Below are 17103 nucleotides of genomic sequence, written 5' to 3'. Positions count from 1 at the left end.
GGGATGGGGGACGGGGAGGAGGGGGGGACGGGATGGGATGACAGGGATGGGGACGGGGATGGGGGACAGGGATAGCGAGGGGGAAAGACAATGGGGGGGATGATCCAGGATGGGTAGAAAGACAGAAGGGGACAGGGACCCAGAGAGAGAGGGACAGGGACACAAAGAGAGGCAAACAGGGCCGGAGTGACAGAGCCCTCCAGCCCCAGCCCGGCTCAAGGCGCAGACCTGGAAGATCTCGAAGCCGGCGATGTCCAGGATGCCCAGGAAGGAGGCGCCCTGGCGGGGGCTGCGGTCCAGGGCGCGGTTGAGGCGCAGGACCAGCCAGCGGAAGAGGCGCTCGTAGGTGGCCTTGGCCAGGGCCTCCAGCGCAAAGTCAGCCTGTGGGGCGGCGCACACGTGAGGGCCCGCTCCCCTTCCGCGGCCCCAGCACGAGCCCCGGGGCCGGCAAGGAGACACGGATGTGGACGGACCCCCGCGCAGCACACCCCAACGATGACGTCCATGATGACACCCGCCAGCACGGAGCCCTACTACGCGCTGTGAAGCGCTTGGGGCACATGAGTTCATCAATCCTCCTCCCCTTCCCCTGATGGAATCATAATAGCTCAGAAGGAGGACTCTGGAGGCCAACAACCTCGGTTTGAATCCTGGCTCTGCCTCTTAGAAGCTGTGTGGCCACAAGCATGTGACTAAACCTGGGTCCCCCAACCTCTGGCCCTCCTGTCCCTCTCTGCGTTTCACCCTAGTACTCCATTCGAGATCCCAGCCTGGGGCCAGGCGGAGGCCTCTGTCCAAAAGCTGGATTCTGAAACTCCTAATATGGCTCACTTGCCCCAGGCCCCAGCCCCCCACCCCCATCGCTCGCCTGGACTATGACAGCAGCCTCCTCAGGTCCCCCTGCTCCCCCCACGCCCCCCAGGTCCCATTCTCCACGCAGCAGACATGGGGATCTTCATAAAAGACAAACCGAATCAAGCCACTCGCTGGCTTAAACCCTCACTGCCCTGCTACACTCTGAATAAAACTCACCTCCTTACTGTGGCCCCTAATACCCTGTGTGACCCGTCCCCTTCCTACTTCTCAGACTGAACCTTCTGCCTCCCTCTCCCTGGCTATCTAGCCTCACTGACCTTGATGTTTTCAATTCGCCAAGCCTGTTCCAGCCCCAGGGCCTTTACACATGCTGTTCCCTCTGCCTTAAACCATCTAGGTCTCAACTCAAACATCATCTCCTCACAGAGGACTTCCCTGACCACCCAACACCCCTCCTTCATAGAAGGCCTCGCTGTTGATGCATTTTCTTTTAACAATCTGTTTCCTACTTCAGCCTGAGCTCCTCAAAGCCATGGTCTTTGTTTCCATTACTACTTTTATTCCCAGCACCAGAAGCAGAGCCGGAAACAGAGCTAACAGTCAGCAAAGTTTGAGTGCAAAAAAAAAACCCGCCTAGGCTGCTGAAAGCCCCAGGACCCTGGGGCCCCACCCCCCGGGGGCCCGGCCCCAGCCCTGCCTACCTGTTCCTTGGTCTGCGCTTTTTGCACGTAGTCTCGGCCAACTTTGATGCGCGGGGTGAGCAGGGCGCGGGAGAAATCCGTCACCCCTAGTCCCAGGAGGCGGCAGAGCTTCTGTGCAGCTGAAGGCGAGAGGACAGGGGTCTGATCGGCCCTAGGAATCGGCCGCTGAGCACAGACAAGGGACCTAGCCTCTCCCACCAGAGGTGTCGCACGTCCTAAAAATGTTTGTTACTCTGGCCTGAGGATTCTCTGGGACCCCGACATGAGATAAACAATCCCGGACGTGGGGCGCTTGGGTGGCTCAGTCGGTTCAGGTCATGATCTCTCGGTTCGTGAGTTGGAGCCCCACTCGGGCTCTGTGCGGACATTGAAGAGCCTGCTTAGGATTCTCTGTCTCTGTCTGTCTCTCTCTCTCTTTCCTTCTGCCCCTCTCCCCTACTTGCTCACGCTCTCGCTAAAATAAAAAATAAAAATAAAAAAAGAGAAGGAAATATTTTCAAACTTCTGACACTTCCATAATGGGAAAACGGTTACTACAAATGCTTGGCTGCAGCAGAAAAGAGAAAGGAAAAGCAAACACCTAGAAGGAGAAACACCACATGTAAATAAACTGATTATTTCTGAGGAGTAAGGTTATGAGCATTTACATTTCTTTTTTCTTTTCCTTTTTTTGGTGGTGGGGGGGCAACTGTACTTCCTAATTCTCCTAGGGTGTCTGCTTTTTAAAAAATTTTTTAACGTTTGTTTATTATTGAGAGACAGGGAGAGACAGAGCATGAACTGGGGAAGGGCAGAGAGAGAGGGAGACAGAATCCGAAGACAGGCTCCAGACTCCACAAACTGTCAGCACAGAGCCCGGAGCAGGACTCAAACTCACGAACCACGAGATCACGATGTGAGCCGAAGTTAGCCGCTTGACTGAGCCACCCTGGGCGCCTGTGTAGGGTTCTAAATCCTCTGCTGTGGGGGTGCCTGGGTAGCTCAGTCAGTTGAGCGGCCAACTTCATCTCAAAGCATAGCTCACAGTTTGTGAGTTCGAGCCTGGCATCAGGCTCGCTGCTGTCAGCGCAGAACCCGCTTCGATCCTTTGTCCCCCTTTTTCTCTGCCCCTCCCTCTCTAATGCTCTCTCTCAAAGACAGACAAAAACATATTTAAAAAAAATTTTAAAAATAAAGCCTTTGCTGTGTACTTGGACAACTGGTCAAGCCGGTGGACTGCTTGTCCAATTAACGTTTCCAAATGCAAAAAATGAAGTTAATCTTGAAGGAGATTAATTATGCTGATGTAGTTTTCCCAGATACCCCAGAAGAAGAAACCCCAGTAGCGTTCTTGTTAATAACCTTGAAAAGTTACCCCCAAATGCATTAAGGGAAATAAAAGCAAATTTCAAAGCCATCTAGAAGGTCTGGCCCCAATTTTGTAGATGGAATGAATACACGCGCGGCACACTTGCTGGGTGCGGGCATAGAGCCCGAGCGCCACAGGCGACGTCCCTGTGAAGGCCCAGAGGAGGCGCCCCTTTTCTCTTACTGACTGTGTCGTGCAGCTTTTGAAAATGAACCCATCGCATTTTGGGATCAGGACAGAAAGCTCTTGCTGTCTTGAGGAGAAAGCAGTGCGAGGCAGGACTCTGTGTCTGACAATTATTTCCACACTGATACGGACACAGAACGAAGCCCAGAGAGGGGCACCGGGCGGCACAGTGAAGCATCCGATTTCAGCTCAGGTCATGATCTCGCAGTTCGTGGGTTCGAGCCCCGTGACGGACTCTGTGCTGACAGCTCTGAGCCTGGAGCCTGCTTCCGATTCTGTGTCTCCCTCTCTCTGCCCCTCCCCTGCTCATGAGCATGCACTCGCGAGCGCTCTCTCTCTCATGCAAAAATAAAAATAAATAAACTTTTAAAATAAATAAATAATAACAACAACAACAACAAAACAAAACCCAGAGAGAAATGCCCCTAAATGTCGCAGGGAGTGACCGCTCAGGAGTATGACAGAGGGGGGTTCACCTGCTTTTATCCTTTTCTGTAAGGCCCGATCCCCGCCCCCCAACCCAGCCTGTAGTATTTCATGATAATAAAGAAGCAGAGATATGTCCCTTTGGATAAAAAAGGAATATTGATTATAATTCTGCTTCTAAAAAGCAAAATATAAACCATATACCCGAAGCACAGGGGCCAAGAGGAGGGAAACCCAATGCCAATGGCGGATTTCTCAGAGGGGCCGGGATGACCGGGGAGGGAGGGTTGGGGGCTCACTGGTGGGGTTCAAACCTCCGGCAGAGGCTGCACCTTTTACAACGAGGAAGAGAATGCAAGGGCATATTTTGGTAACGGATCAGCCCGCTGGGAGGCGTGCGCTGGCGGCGCGCGGGGCTGCTCCGCCGGGGGACCAGGGGACGCGGGGTTACCTGTGTTGTCAGGCATGGAGGCCTGATCGGTGTTCCGTTCTCTCTTCAGGACGATGTTGCCGAACTGCAGAACCGCCGAGACCGTCCGCAGCATGGCTGAGGGGCGGAGAGAGCGCGGTCACGTGCGGCTCCGGACTCGCCGCCCGCGCTCACCCAGCCCCTGACAAATCCAGCTTTCGTGGGGCGCCCGGGGGGCTCGGTCCCGTGAGCGACTGACTCGATTTCGGTTCAGGTCATGTTCTCACGTTACATGAGATCAGGCCCCGAGTCGGGCTCTGCACTGACGGCGACGAGCCTGCTTGGGAGTCTCTCTCTTTCTGCCCCTCCCACTCGCACACACATGCTCTCTCTCTCCTTCACCCTCAAAAAATTAAAAAAAAAAAAAAAGAATCCAGCTTTAAAACCCTATGTCAAATTACACCACTACCCCTCAGCTTAGGATCCATCTGTGACACGGGGCAGCTCTTAAAACATACGAACGAGGGGCGCCTGGGTGGCTCAGTCGGTTAAGCCTCCGGCTTCGGCTCAGGTCAGATCTCACGGTCGTGGGTTCGAGCCCCGTGTCAGGCTCTGTGCTGACAGCTAGCTCAGAGCCTGGAGCCTGCTTCCGGTTCTATGTCTCCTCTCTCTGCCCCTCCCCCTCTCATGCTCTGTCTCTCTCTGTATTAAAAAAACAAACAAACAAACAAAAAACCAAAAAACATACGAACGGATAAATGAATTTTGTATTTGAGGTTTGTTTGAGCACCATTTGGGGTCTGTTCATGTTGTCCGATTCATCAAGCAAGGAATGTAAAATTTAAAAGGACTTGGGGAAATGAATGAAGAAAGCCTTTGGCAATATGAATAGATCTCTAAAATAGTGAGTGAAAACTGCAAGGTGCAAAATAGGGCATACCACTATCTACATTTTAAAAAGGTCAGGCGCCTGGGTGGCCCTGTCAGATAAGTGTCTGCCTTTGGCTCAGGTCATCATCTCACGGTTCATGGGTTCAAGTCCCATGTCAGGCTCTATAAAAAGTGTAGTCAATTCTCCTCATTTGCCAGAGGCCTGTTCTCTGGAGTCACCGAGAACAAGAATTAGCAAAAACAATCAATTGTGCTTATGGAGAAATACAGGGTTTTGCTCCTTTGAACCTCTGGTCACATTTTCATCAACTGATCAAGACATCACCTTGTTTTGTTTTAATTTTTTTAATGTTTATTATTTTTGAGAGAGAGAGAGAGAGAGAGAGAGAGAGAGAGAGAATAAACAGGGGAGAGGCAGAGAGAGAGGGAGACACAGAATCCAAAGCAGGCTCCAGGCTCTGAGCTGTCAGCACAGAACCTGACGCGGGGCTCGAACCAATAAACCATGAGATCCTGACCTGAGCTAAAGTTGGACGCTTAACCAACTGAGCCACCCAGGTGCCCCTTTTAAAATTTTTTAAATGTTTGTTTATTTTTGAGAGAGAGAGTGCAAACTGGAAGGACAGAGAGACACACACACACAGAATCCAAAGCAGGCTCCAGGCTCTGAGCTGTCAGCACAGAGCCTGATGCGGGGCTCGAACTCAGACCACGAGATCATGACTTGAGCCCAAGTCTGATGCTTACCGGACTGAGCCACTCAGGCGCCCTTATATCACCTCGTTTTATGCGTGTTTCTGTTCAAAAATCTCTTACCTAACATACAGTATTGCTTCATTCACATCAAGCTCACGGCCAACAGCAGTCTAACGGGAGCCGGAGGGAAGCCGATCTAATATGTGTTTTCTCTGAGAGACACACTACAGCCTTCTTGCACTTGGGGACATCAGCCAGCACTAAGCCCAATGCGGGGGACATTTGACACACACAGTGAAACCATCAACCAGGAAAGCACAAGGACGTAAAAACCGTGGCACTCCGGGGCCGGCGGAAAGGACGCTGGTTTACGGCGTGAGCTGAGCCGAGAAGGCGGAGCGCTGCTTTGCGGAACCCCAGCCGCGCGGGAGCGGGAACCGGGACTTCCCACCCCCGGGGGAAAGACGGGATGATCACAAACGCATCAGGAGTCCCGGTCTGGGGGGTTACGGATCAATTTAGCGAGAAGGCGAAGTCACAAATGCAGAAACCGCAAAAGAGGCTGGCTGTCCCCACTTGTCAGCACAGTGTCCAGAAATGTCGCTCGAGGCCCGGGGGTATAGCTCAGGGGCAGAGCATTTGACTGCAGAAATGTGGCTCGGGTGAGTGGACAGTGCTGCCCCCTGGAGTACATCGCAGGAACTCCCAGGGGCTGGCATAAAGACCGGCGGCCCCGGGGCCACTGGTGGGGTGCCTCTGGATACCGCAGGGCGGTGGGGACCCGGATGACGATGCCCTTCCCCGCCATGAAGAACTTCCCCACGTCGTGTGCCCCCCAAACGTCCCAGTGGACATTCCTGTCCCTGACAAAATGCTTTGTAACGATCGGAGAGAATCTCCACTGTGGTTTATGCATAAACACAAGTGTTTTGTCTTTGGATTTGATCCGGGGCCGACTTGCCAGGAAGGCAGCCCCGATGAAATCCCAGGAGAGACTGCGGTTGGCTTTGTTCAGGATTTTATCAAGATTTGGGAACCCTCTCGTCTGTGACAGCAAAGCTGGCACGCGGCACTTGGGCGGGACTAGAAAACACGCGATCACGGGGCCAGGTCTGTCCCTGCCGCCTCCACCGCAACGCTACAGATCCGCACAAGCGCGCGCCTACCCGGGCGAGCACGCATTCCAGAACGCGATGTGGGGGCTCAACTGGACATCGATTTATGTCCCCTCCCTCCATGCCAGGTCCTGTCCCAAACACTTCCAAAGAACCCAGTTAACCCTCTTAACTCCGCGAGGCAGGTCCCACGATAACATCTTATGGGTGAGGAAAACCCCTTCACACACGGGGAAACCAAAGCACAGCCGGGCAACCGACCTGAGTGCACGGGCAGGGGGGCAGGGGGCGGGGATGCAGACTCGCACGGTCCTCCTCCAGGGTCCGCATCCTTAATGCCACCGCCTCTCTTAGCCTCCTCTTCTGGCAGAAAATCCGAATGTAAACACGGACACGTGGCCCAGGTACAGAAAAGCGCACAAATCACACCCGTCCATCTCGCCGGGTGTCTGCGGAATCCCTCAGAAGCCCCTTCCTGGCCACTCGCTGAACATGGACTAACTTCACAGTCACGGCGCCCAGCGGAAGACGGACACGAAAGCCCACGCACTGCAGGGACTATTTGTATCAAATGCGGGAACAAGTAAAATAGCTCCAGGCTATTGGATCCCAAACTGAGAGTCACATTTGGGGGATGGGGGGGTGGGACACAAGGGGGCTTCCGGGTGCCACTTATACAGGGTTCGCTTGCAGGATGCCGCCGCCGAACTGGATGCTGAGGCCCTGCTTCTGCGCTGTTTACTTTGAAAAAGAGGAGGGGGAGGGAGGAGCGCCCTTCTGGGATACTCCTGCCAAAAACGGGTAATTTGAATCTAATCGCAAGGAAACACGCCCGAGTTGAGACAAAACAACTGGTCTGTAATCTTCAAAAGTCTCAAGGTCACCAGCGATAAAGAAAGAATAGTTCCAGACAGACAGAGTGAAATGCGCTAGATACGTGTGATCAGGGGCTGGAGAAATGCGTGTGCGCGCGCGTGTGTGTGCGTGTGCACCTGTGTGTACCTAACCTAAAAAATTTTCACGGGGTGCCTGGCTGGCTCAGTTGGTGGAGTCTGTGCCTTTTTTTTTTTTTAATGTTTATGTATTTACTGAGAGAGAGTGTGGGAGAGAGGCAGAGAGAGGGGGAGAGAGAGAATCCCAAGCAGGCTGCACACCTGTGTGTCAGCACAGAGCCCAAAGTGGGGCTCGAACCTCTGAACTCTGAGATCATGACCTGGGCCGAAATCAAGAGTTGGATGCTTAACTGATGGAGCCACCCACATGCCCCTGGATTGTACAACTCTTGATCTCAGGGTTGTGAGTTCAAGTCCTACGTTGGGCATGGAGGTTACTTAAAAATAAAATCTTTAAAAAAACAACAACAACAAACTTACCTTTTTTGCTATCAAGGACACTTTAGGAAAATAGGCATAAGGTTTGTAAAAAAAACATTTTGTTATAAAGGACATCGCTGGGATAATCTGGTCTCTGAATGAGAGAACAGAACTAATGGTGCCAACGCTCACTTCCTGGCGATGGCACCATCCCGTGGTTACAAAAGAGAATGTTTAAAAAAATTTGTATCATGTTTATTTATTTTGAGATAGGGAGAGAGAGAATCCCAAGGAGAATCCACATTGTCAGCCCAGAATCCAATGTGGAGCTCGAACCCACAAACTGAGATCATGACCTGAGCCGAAATCAAGAGTCAGATGCTTAACCAACTGAGCCCCCCAGGTCCCCCCCCCAACTGCAGAAGAGAATGTTTTTCAAAAATCCGCACTGACCGATTCCGCGGGGTGGATGGAGGAATTCCTGGAACCTGTGAATGGTACCTTGGCCTTCACAGGTGTGATTAAGTTAGGAATGTCAAGCTGGGGACACACCTGGGTGGCTCAGTCAGTTAAGTGTCCTGCTTTTGGTTTCAGCTCAGGTCATGATCTCGCAGTTTGTGAGTTCAAGCCCCGCATAGTGCTCTGTGCTGACATCCTGAAGCCTGCTTGGGATTCTCTCTCTCCCTCTCTCTCTGCCCCTCCCTTGTTCACTCACACTCTCTTTCTCAAAATAAAGAAAAAAAATTTTTTTAAATGAAGGAATGTCAAGAGAGGAGACTTATTCTGGATTACCCAGGTGGATTCTCACTGTAGGGTCCTTATGAGAGGGAAGCAAGAAAGGGGCGCCTGGGTGGCTCAGTGGGTTAAGCGTCCGACTCTTGATTTCGACTCAGGTCATGATTTCATGGATTTGTGAGTTCAAGCCCTGCATCAGGCTCTGAGCTGAGAGGAGCCTGCTTGGGTTTCTCTCTCTCTCCCTCTCTCTCTGCCCCTCCCTGGCTCGTGTGCTCTCTCTCTCAAAATAAAGGAATAAACTTAAAAAAAGAAAAACCAGGATTTGGTGCCTGGAATTAAGCCAGGATGTGTGCATATGCTAGAAACTGCTGAGCCGTGCATTTCACAACGGTGAACTTCACGGTTCCGTGAATTGTATCTCAGAGAAAACCAAGGCACATGTCACCTACGGTTGGGGTGAGCAGTGACCAATGAACCGAGCCATCAAATCCATACGCTGTATGTCTGAAACTAACATAACATTCAGTAAGAATAAAAATAAGTCAAAGAAACCCAACAACCAGGTTTTGGTATAGTTTGCAGGGCACGACAAGGTGCCACAAACACTGATTTGTCTCCATCTCCACGGACACGATGATCCCTATGGAAAGTACCTGCTTCTTCCTCGTCTCCTGACCATGCGCGCTGCATACAGTTAGTGCTCTATAAATGTTTATGTGAATGCATTTAAGCTTGCCTGCTTCCAAGGAGGAATTCCTCCCGCGGTCCACACTACTTCTGGGATTCAATCTAACCCCTTATCAGGGTCTTCGGCACCCCGTCCCCGACCCTCACAGCTCCTCAGGCCCCAGGGTCCCCTCGCTTCCTCCAAGCAGCCACCCAGCCCCTTTTCGGTTCCTCCAACACTCTTCCTGCCTCCAGGGCTTTGCCTCAGATGCTCCCCCCACCTAGATGCCACCCAGCACCACCTACGCCTGGTGAACTCCTGCCAGATTGTCAGTGCTCAGCCAAGGGCCGTCTCCTCCGGAGGCTGCCCTGACCCTCCCCAGACCGTGACGGAAGCCTGCGACGGGGTCACTGCTCCACGGGCCTTCCATCGGTCCCCCTTCCCCCTTCCGCGGACTCAACTTTAATACACGTGTGTAACTGGAGGTCTGAGCTTTGAGGTCTGAGCATCCCCAGGCCAGGGGCTTGTTCTGTCCTGGCCACCGTGAGTGCCGCCCAGTGCCTGCAGACGCCTGGGCCACAAACCCCGCTGCAGGTCGGAAGACTCGCTATATTAATGAATAAATGGCAAAGAGTTACCTAGCGGGGGTACATTACTAGATGTGGGAGTTTGTGTGTGACCTTGGACAAGCTGGGTGATCTCCTGGGCCTCAGTTTCCCAGGCTGGGCAGTGAGAGGGGCTGGGTTCAGAGATCTCTGGTTCTACCCGCCTAGGCTCAGGGGCACTGGGCACTCGGGGACAGTGGGAGCCCTGGCAGTTCTGGGGGTCTCCCCGGGGACCGCGGGGCGTCTCCCAGAAGATAAATAAACAAGCACATCTCCCTACGGACCCCCAGCAGCACCATCACCTAACAAACCAAATGATCATTCATTCCTTAACGTCAGCTCAGACCCAGCCCACACTTACGTCCCCCAGTGGCCTTTAAAATGGCCTCTGACTGTTGACTTAGGAACTTGCACCAGTGCCAAGCGCCCGGGTGAATATGACACCCAGGAAGTTGGCAGTTGGCTCTTGCTGGTGACTTCAGACCAGCCGATGGCAAGCAAGCCCAGGCCAGCGGGGACAGGGGCGTGGGGCCGGTGACGCCGGGTCCCGCTCACAGGGGCGAGAACGCACCTCCCCAAGTGCCAGGCTCCTTGCACCTTCCCAGGGAGGGTCCGGAAAGCTTCCCAGAGCCGCCCACGTGCCCCCCTAAAACCAGATCGTGGGCTGGCTGTGGGTGATACCACCTCCTCGTCAACTGGGGTGAGTCCTAGGGAAGACACCCCACCTTCCTGGACCTCCGTCTCCTCTTCTGTCAAAAGGAGTCTATGAAAAGGTGATTGGCTGGCTCCACTCCTTGTAAATAAAACACTAAATAAAACCACGAGACCCCACCCACCTACCACTCCAGCGACAGCCCAGAAACGTCAACAGTGGCTGGTGGAGTGCGCCGAGGGACACTTGGGGACACTGTGGGTGGAGACGGAAATTAGCGCCACCTCTGGACGGCGATGAAGTGGATTCTCAACGATTTAAAAAACACTCCGCGTTGAGGTGGGGTTGGAGGTGAAACCCAAAAAGCTACAAGTGGGTGATCGATGATCAGATGTGGTGCCCATAGTGCAGAGATAAAAACCAAAACTACCCGTCTGAGACCATCATGTGGACGAAAAGGAGCCAGCAACGAAGACCGACGCATTGTACGATCCCATTTGAAAGGTCTAGGATGGGGGCGCCTGGTGGCTCAGTCGGTTAAGCGTCTGGCTTCAGCTCAGGTCATGATCTCACGGTTCGTGGGTTCGAGCCCCGCATCGGACTCTGTGCTGACAGCTCAGAGCCTGGAGCCTGCTTTGGATTCTGTGTCTCCCTCTGTCTCTGACCCTCCCCTGCTCGTGCTGTCTCTTTCTCTCTCAAAAACAAATAAAAACATTAAAAAAAATTTTTTTAAAAGAAAGGTCCAGGATGGGCAAATCCACAGACAGGAAGCCAAATAGTGGTGGCCAGGGGCCGGTGGTGTGGAAACCGGCAGCTCACGGACAGCAAAGGGAGGGGTTATCTTTCTTGGGCCTCTGAAAACATTCTAGACTTGACCACGGAGATGGACGCACCATTCTGTGAACAGACTAAACGCCCCTGACTTGTGCACCTTAAACAGGTGAGTGTGACAGTACAGGAATTGTAGCTCAATAAAGCTGTTACCTGGGGGCGCCTGGGTGGCTCAGTCGGTTTAGCCACCAACCTGTTATGACCTCACGGTATCTGAGTTCAAGCCCCGCATCGGGCTCTGTGCTGACAGCTCAGAGCCTGGAGCCTGCTTCTGATTCTGTGTCTCCCTCTCTCTCTGTCCCTCCCCTGCTCGCATTCTGTCTCTCTCTCTCTCAGAAATAAATAAAACATTAAAAAAAATACAGTACTTTGCTACCATCACTGTCAGAACATACTAGCTGGTGAAGAAGGTGTGGGGGAGGCGGGCAAAACATCACAACACGGGTACTGTATGTCACAACGTGAGTATTTTACACCAGTGCCGCCCAGCACAACCAACCAAGGCCACAGTCAGGGTCTTCCCTGCGCCTTCCCTCCTCCTGGCCTCCAATGTGTCCTCCAAACAGCTCAGAGCAGCCTCTGCCCTGCTCCCAGGTCTCCCATGGCTCCCCTGTGCCTCAGGACAAGGTCTCAGCCCCTCAGGCTGGTGTCTGAGGCCCCTCCTATCCCCTCACCCTTCTGTCACCCACTGGGCTGAATCCACTCTAGAAGCTTCAGTTCCTCAAACGGGCCACGCCTTTCCTGCCCCAGGACCTTTGCACAGGCTGATCCTCTAGGCTGGAAGGCTCTTCCCTTTCTGGAAATTAATGAGGGAAACCTCACTAAATCGGACTCTGGAGACTTGGAGGGGAGGCTGGAAGGGGAATTGAGCTACTCAACGTCAAGTATAGACTCCAACAGAAGAATGCTCAATTACAGGACCCAACAGGAAACTGTGTGCCTTGCGTCTCCTCCAAGAAATCCGCCACCACCAGAACGCCCGATGGCTCAGTCAGTAAGTGTCCGACTCTTGATTTCAGCTCAGGTCATGATCTCATGGATCATTGACTTTGAGCCCCACGTCCAGCTCTGTGCTGACAGTGCAGAGCCTGCTTGGAATTCCCTCCCTGCCCCTCCCTTGCTCATTCTCTCTCTCCCTCACTCAAAATATATAAATAAACATTAAGAAAACAACAGAAAAAGAAGTCAGCCACCCCAGCAACTTGGGCAGAGACAAACCATCATCTCCCTGAACTCTTGCTTTTCTCTGATCGACTTTCATTCAAAATAACCCCTTCCGACTTCCTTCTCTTCTCTGAAAGGTCACATTCCTGTCCCTTGCTGCCCTGAACTACAGTTTCCTGTGCTATTCCCGAATCAATCCACTTTGCTGGCAACCAATGGTTTTATCTTCGAGTTAACACCCTGGGAACACCGGTCCTCACCTTCTCAGCCCCTTGGGCCTCTGCTCAGAGGTCACAGTCGGTCACTGTGTCCCCTTCCCCATCCCCTCCTTAAAGTGGCACCTCCTCTCTCCCCTAGCACCCACCCCCGTTTCTTTTTCCCGACCCAGGACTGACTGTCCAGGTTCCCCACCTGCCCGTGAGGTGCCCCAGCCCCACCCAGAGCCGGGGGTTCGGGGCTCACTCACAGGTGATCTCCTCCGGCGTGAATCCCAGGACCCTCAGCGACTCCAGCGTCTCGTGGAAGAGCTCCCGCTCCTGGCCGGGAGACGACGATGGCCCATTGGTCAGGAAGCGGTAGTTGGAGCAAGGCTCCAGGAGGAGGTCAGCTGCGGGGTGTAATGAGCAGAGGTCATGGTCAAGGGCAAGCAGTGGAGTCAGACTCACGGCCCAATGGCCACGATGGCCAGTGAGCGGGCAAGCACCACTTCCCCACTGGGGACCTCAGTCTCTTCGTCTGTCGAATGAGCGAGGACCCCTTCCTCACGGCAGAGTGCATGCTTAGCACACATCAGACCCTTTCACCTGCCCTCCTTCCAGAGAGACTGTCAAGTCCCACAACCGCGCAGGAGCAAAGAGGCCACGGGGCCTGAGTTAGCAGAAGCCATGGGTGCGTGAGGCCTGGAGCCTGGGAGAGGGGGTGCCGGGATGCAGCCAGCCACGAGGAGGAGCCCTCCGGCGACCAGAGAGCCCTGGACTTTGTCCAGCCAGAGCGCGGGAGGAGCAAAGAGGAGGCAGGAGGAAGCTCAGGCACCAGGCGGCGTAAAGGGGAAGACAGGTGAGGCAGCAGGTGCACCGGGGGCAGCTCGGCCACACAGACCAGGACCGCCGCGACCATGACCGTGGGACAGCGGGATCCATCCGCCAGCAGCGTGGGCGGGACAGCATCCACCGCCCACCCCACAGGAGCCTCATCCCAAGCAGGTGCTCGGCAAATTCTAGCGCCTTCGATTTCTTCCTCCCGCCTCCCGCCTCCCGCCAGGGGAAGCCCGCCTCCCAGCCCGGGCTCCCTCCCAGCCCCGGGCCCCCACTGACCCTTGAGCTGCTCTCCGGCGCCTCCCAGCAGCTGGTAGAAGATGTGGAAGCTGCACTCGTCTTTGGCTTGGCGGATGGCCCGCGACTTCTCCAGCAGGTCTGGGCGGCCAGGAGTCAAGTGCCACAGGGAAACGGTGGTGACAGGACAGGGAGGTGAGACCACGCGGTACCCCCCCATACCCCCCGCCTCTCCCCACTGCTCTCCTGTGAAGCCGTGGAGCTGTTCACAGCCGGGGCCAGCGTCCTGGCCACTAACCGGAACAGTGGCCTTAGGCCCATCACTCAGCCCTCGTGCCTTGGTGTCCTCATCTGTGCAAGAGGCTCAACACGTCCCGCGGGAAAGAGCTGCCATGAGGGCAGGCGCGTCATTGAGTGCCTGACACCCGGGGCGGTGCCTGGCACGTGGTTAGCCGCAGCAAAGAATCTCTCTGCCCATTGTGCCCCTGCCTGCCTCAGTTTCCCCGTAGATACGGGGGCCATTGGCTCCTCCCATCTGGGAAAGTCCTGTGGCACATTCACACACTAAAAACTGGCGAGCCACCCTAACCTAGGCAGACACCTGGTGGCGTCCCACGCTCCTGGACCGCAGAGCATCTATTTTGTGTGACGCCTGTAACAGAAGACCCACCTTGGGGAGCCCCGCCCAAGGTCAGCTGCAAACCACTGACCAAAAGGCCTGGGTCGCCAACCTGCGCAGGTAAGAAGGAGAGGACCCGGGGAAGCAGGGTAGGGTTCCGGGAGCATACCCACCCCGGGCCTCAGTTTCCTTTTCTGTTAAATGGGATGATAGCAGTATCCGGCGGGCAGGGGGACAGAGAGGGGGGCTGAGATCTGAGCTAAGGGGAGCTCAGGGCAAACCCTCGAGAAAGTTCGATCATGCTAGGGGCGCCGGGTAGCTCGGTCGGTTAAGCGTCCAACTCTTGGCTGCGGCTCGGGTCATGATCTCGTGGTTTCATGGGTTCAAGTCTGTGTTGGACTCTGTGCTGACAGCCTGGAGCCTGCTTGGGATTCTTTCTCTCTCCCTCTCTCTCTGCCCCTGCCCACTTGCACTGTCTCTGTCTCTCTCAAAATAAATAAACTTAAAAAAAAAAGAAATCCTGGTCATGCAGATGCTAGTGCCGAGGGGACAGGCTGAGCCTGAGACCCATCTGATCGGCCTGGAGGCAGCGCCCACCCCCATGAGCATCGACCCGCAGGCGGGTCACCCGCCCCGAGGCAGAGGTGGCTGTGCTCGAGAGATGTGCCCAGAGGGGGCAGCTAGAACTAGGAGGGGAGTGTGGACAAAGAAAGCTCGCATTCAGAAGTAGGCGGAGAAGACAAATGTCCTTACCCGCCCACCCCCTCCCGGAGCCGCGGGGGCAGAGGAGGTACGAGACGGGATGGACGGGCAGGAAGATCTGTGCCATGGAAGAACCTGCAGGTGCTGGGGGTTCCAGGGGACCCCAGCCCAAAAGCCCCAGGCAGCTCTCGGTAACTTGATAGGAACATTGCTAATGTGTTCCAATTATTAACCCCTAACAAGGGCTCGTTCTGGAATGCGTGCCATGAGGTGGACGCCAGGCTGCGAGTTTGACCCCCATTGCCCTACAGCCCTTCGAGCTCAGGTTCTATGATCCTTCCCCTTCCACAAAGGGGGAAACTGAGGCACGGAGCGGTCAAACAACATACTGAAGGTCCCATGGCCTCAAAGAGGCAGAGCTGGAATTTGAACCCAGGTCGCTGGGATTTCTTGGCCCCTCCTCTTAAATTCTGTACTCCTGGAGTGCCCGTTTGATCTTTTCAATTTTTTTAATGTTCTAATTTATTTTTGATAGAGAGAAAGAATGTGCGCAGGGGAGGGGCAGAGAGAGGGAGACAAGGAATCTGAAGCAGGCTCCAGGCTCTGAGCTGTCAGCACAGGGCCCAACACGGGGCTCAAACTCGTGAACCATGAGATTGTGACCTGAGCCGAAGTCGGACACTTCACCTGCTGAGCCAGCTGGGCGCCCCGTGGTCTTTTAGATCCCTGCTGAGCACGCACCTGCGCAGGTCTGAGGCAGCCGGCTCACAAGCCTGCCCCCGGCTGGCGTCTGGGGTGCTGGATTTCGGGAGGGTTCCCAGCGCTCCCTGACCAACAGGAGGGGTCTCCCCGTGCCTAAGCTGTTTGCACAAACAACGTGGCTTCTGCCCAAAAGCTGCTTTCCTGCAGGGAGTCGGGAGTTCTGGAACGTTCCAGGCCCAGGGCGCCTAGGAGACCAGCCCCCACTAAATACCGCGGCCGCTGGCGGAGTCTCTAACGAGCTTCCCCCAGGGATGACATGTGCTGTCACATCTAGTGTGTCGCGTGTGACTCCTCGGGGAGGGGACTCCGCCCTGGGTCCCCCCGACTTGCCCCACGCATCTTCTCCCTTTGCGGCCTGGGCTCTGTCTCCTCTCTCGGCGGTAAGGCCACGGCCGACACACCGCCTCTGCCCTCCTCCCTCCAGGGAGAGGGGCCGCATCTAGGGCTGCCCAAGGTTCCTTTCCCTTCCACAGAGGGGGAAGTGAGGCACCACTTCCGAGCAGCGGGGAGCCAGGCTTCCCCACGTGTGAGAACACCTGTGTCCTGTAAGCAGGGAGATCCCAAGGAACCCCCTCCCCGGCCGCCAGGTGCCCCTCGGGGGCTATGAGAGGATACAGGTCTCGATGTTGGCGCCCACGATGTACCCGGCCACGTCGAAGTTGATGCGGATGAATTTCCCCTGGGAAGAAGGGGTTGGGAGTTAGCTGAGGGTCGTCCTGCCCCCCAGCACCTGAACAGCACCCCAACCCCTCACTTACCCCTCCCAGAGCTAGGAATTTCAACTTTCTCTCTCCCTCCGCATGAACCCCAGTCATGAGGTCCCAGCCAGGGACTCCCTGGGGAATCCAAGGTCCAGGCGTCTTTGCTCTCTTCAAACCCCAGCCTCTCCCCACTCAGACCCAGGAGTTCAAACCCCAGCCCCTCCTCCCTCAGACCCAGGAGTTCAAACCCCAGCCTTTCCCCATCAGACCCTGGGTCCAGGCACCCCAGCCCCCTCCTCCCTCAGACCCAGGAGTTCAAACCCCAGCCCCTCCTCCCTCAGACCCAGGAGTTCAAACCCCAGCCTCTCCTCCCTCAGACCCAGGAGTCCTGGCCCCCAGCCCCCTCCTCCCTCAGACCCAGGAGTCCTGGCCCCAGCCTCTCCGCCCTCAGACCCAGGAGTCCTGGCCCCAGCCCCCTCCTCCCTCAGACCCA

The 17103-nt window shown here is 55.1% G+C and overlaps 1 protein-coding gene across 1 annotated transcript in view; it reads right to left on the bottom strand.

The window, feature by feature from the left end:
• Positions 1 to 17103, bottom strand: part of MYH14 (myosin heavy chain 14) — a 74325-nt gene that overhangs the window by 41489 nt on the left and 15733 nt on the right. Inside the window, exons 8-13 of the mRNA XM_029924355.1 lie at positions 16525 to 16588; positions 13869 to 13967; positions 13022 to 13162; positions 3929 to 4024; positions 1518 to 1636; positions 91 to 381 (exon numbers count right to left, since the gene is read on the bottom strand). Of these exons, the coding sequence (XP_029780215.1) occupies positions 91 to 381; positions 1518 to 1636; positions 3929 to 4024; positions 13022 to 13162; positions 13869 to 13967; positions 16525 to 16588 (810 nt within the window). The remainder of the gene's footprint in view (positions 1 to 90; positions 382 to 1517; positions 1637 to 3928; positions 4025 to 13021; positions 13163 to 13868; positions 13968 to 16524; positions 16589 to 17103) is intronic.

Source organism: Suricata suricatta, chromosome 16 (assembly GCF_006229205.1).
Source record: "Suricata suricatta isolate VVHF042 chromosome 16, meerkat_22Aug2017_6uvM2_HiC, whole genome shotgun sequence".
Classification (NCBI taxonomy): Eukaryota; Metazoa; Chordata; class Mammalia; order Carnivora; family Herpestidae; genus Suricata; species Suricata suricatta.
Note: the sequence above shows the minus strand (reverse complement) of the source record. Positions and strands in the feature narration are given on the sequence as shown.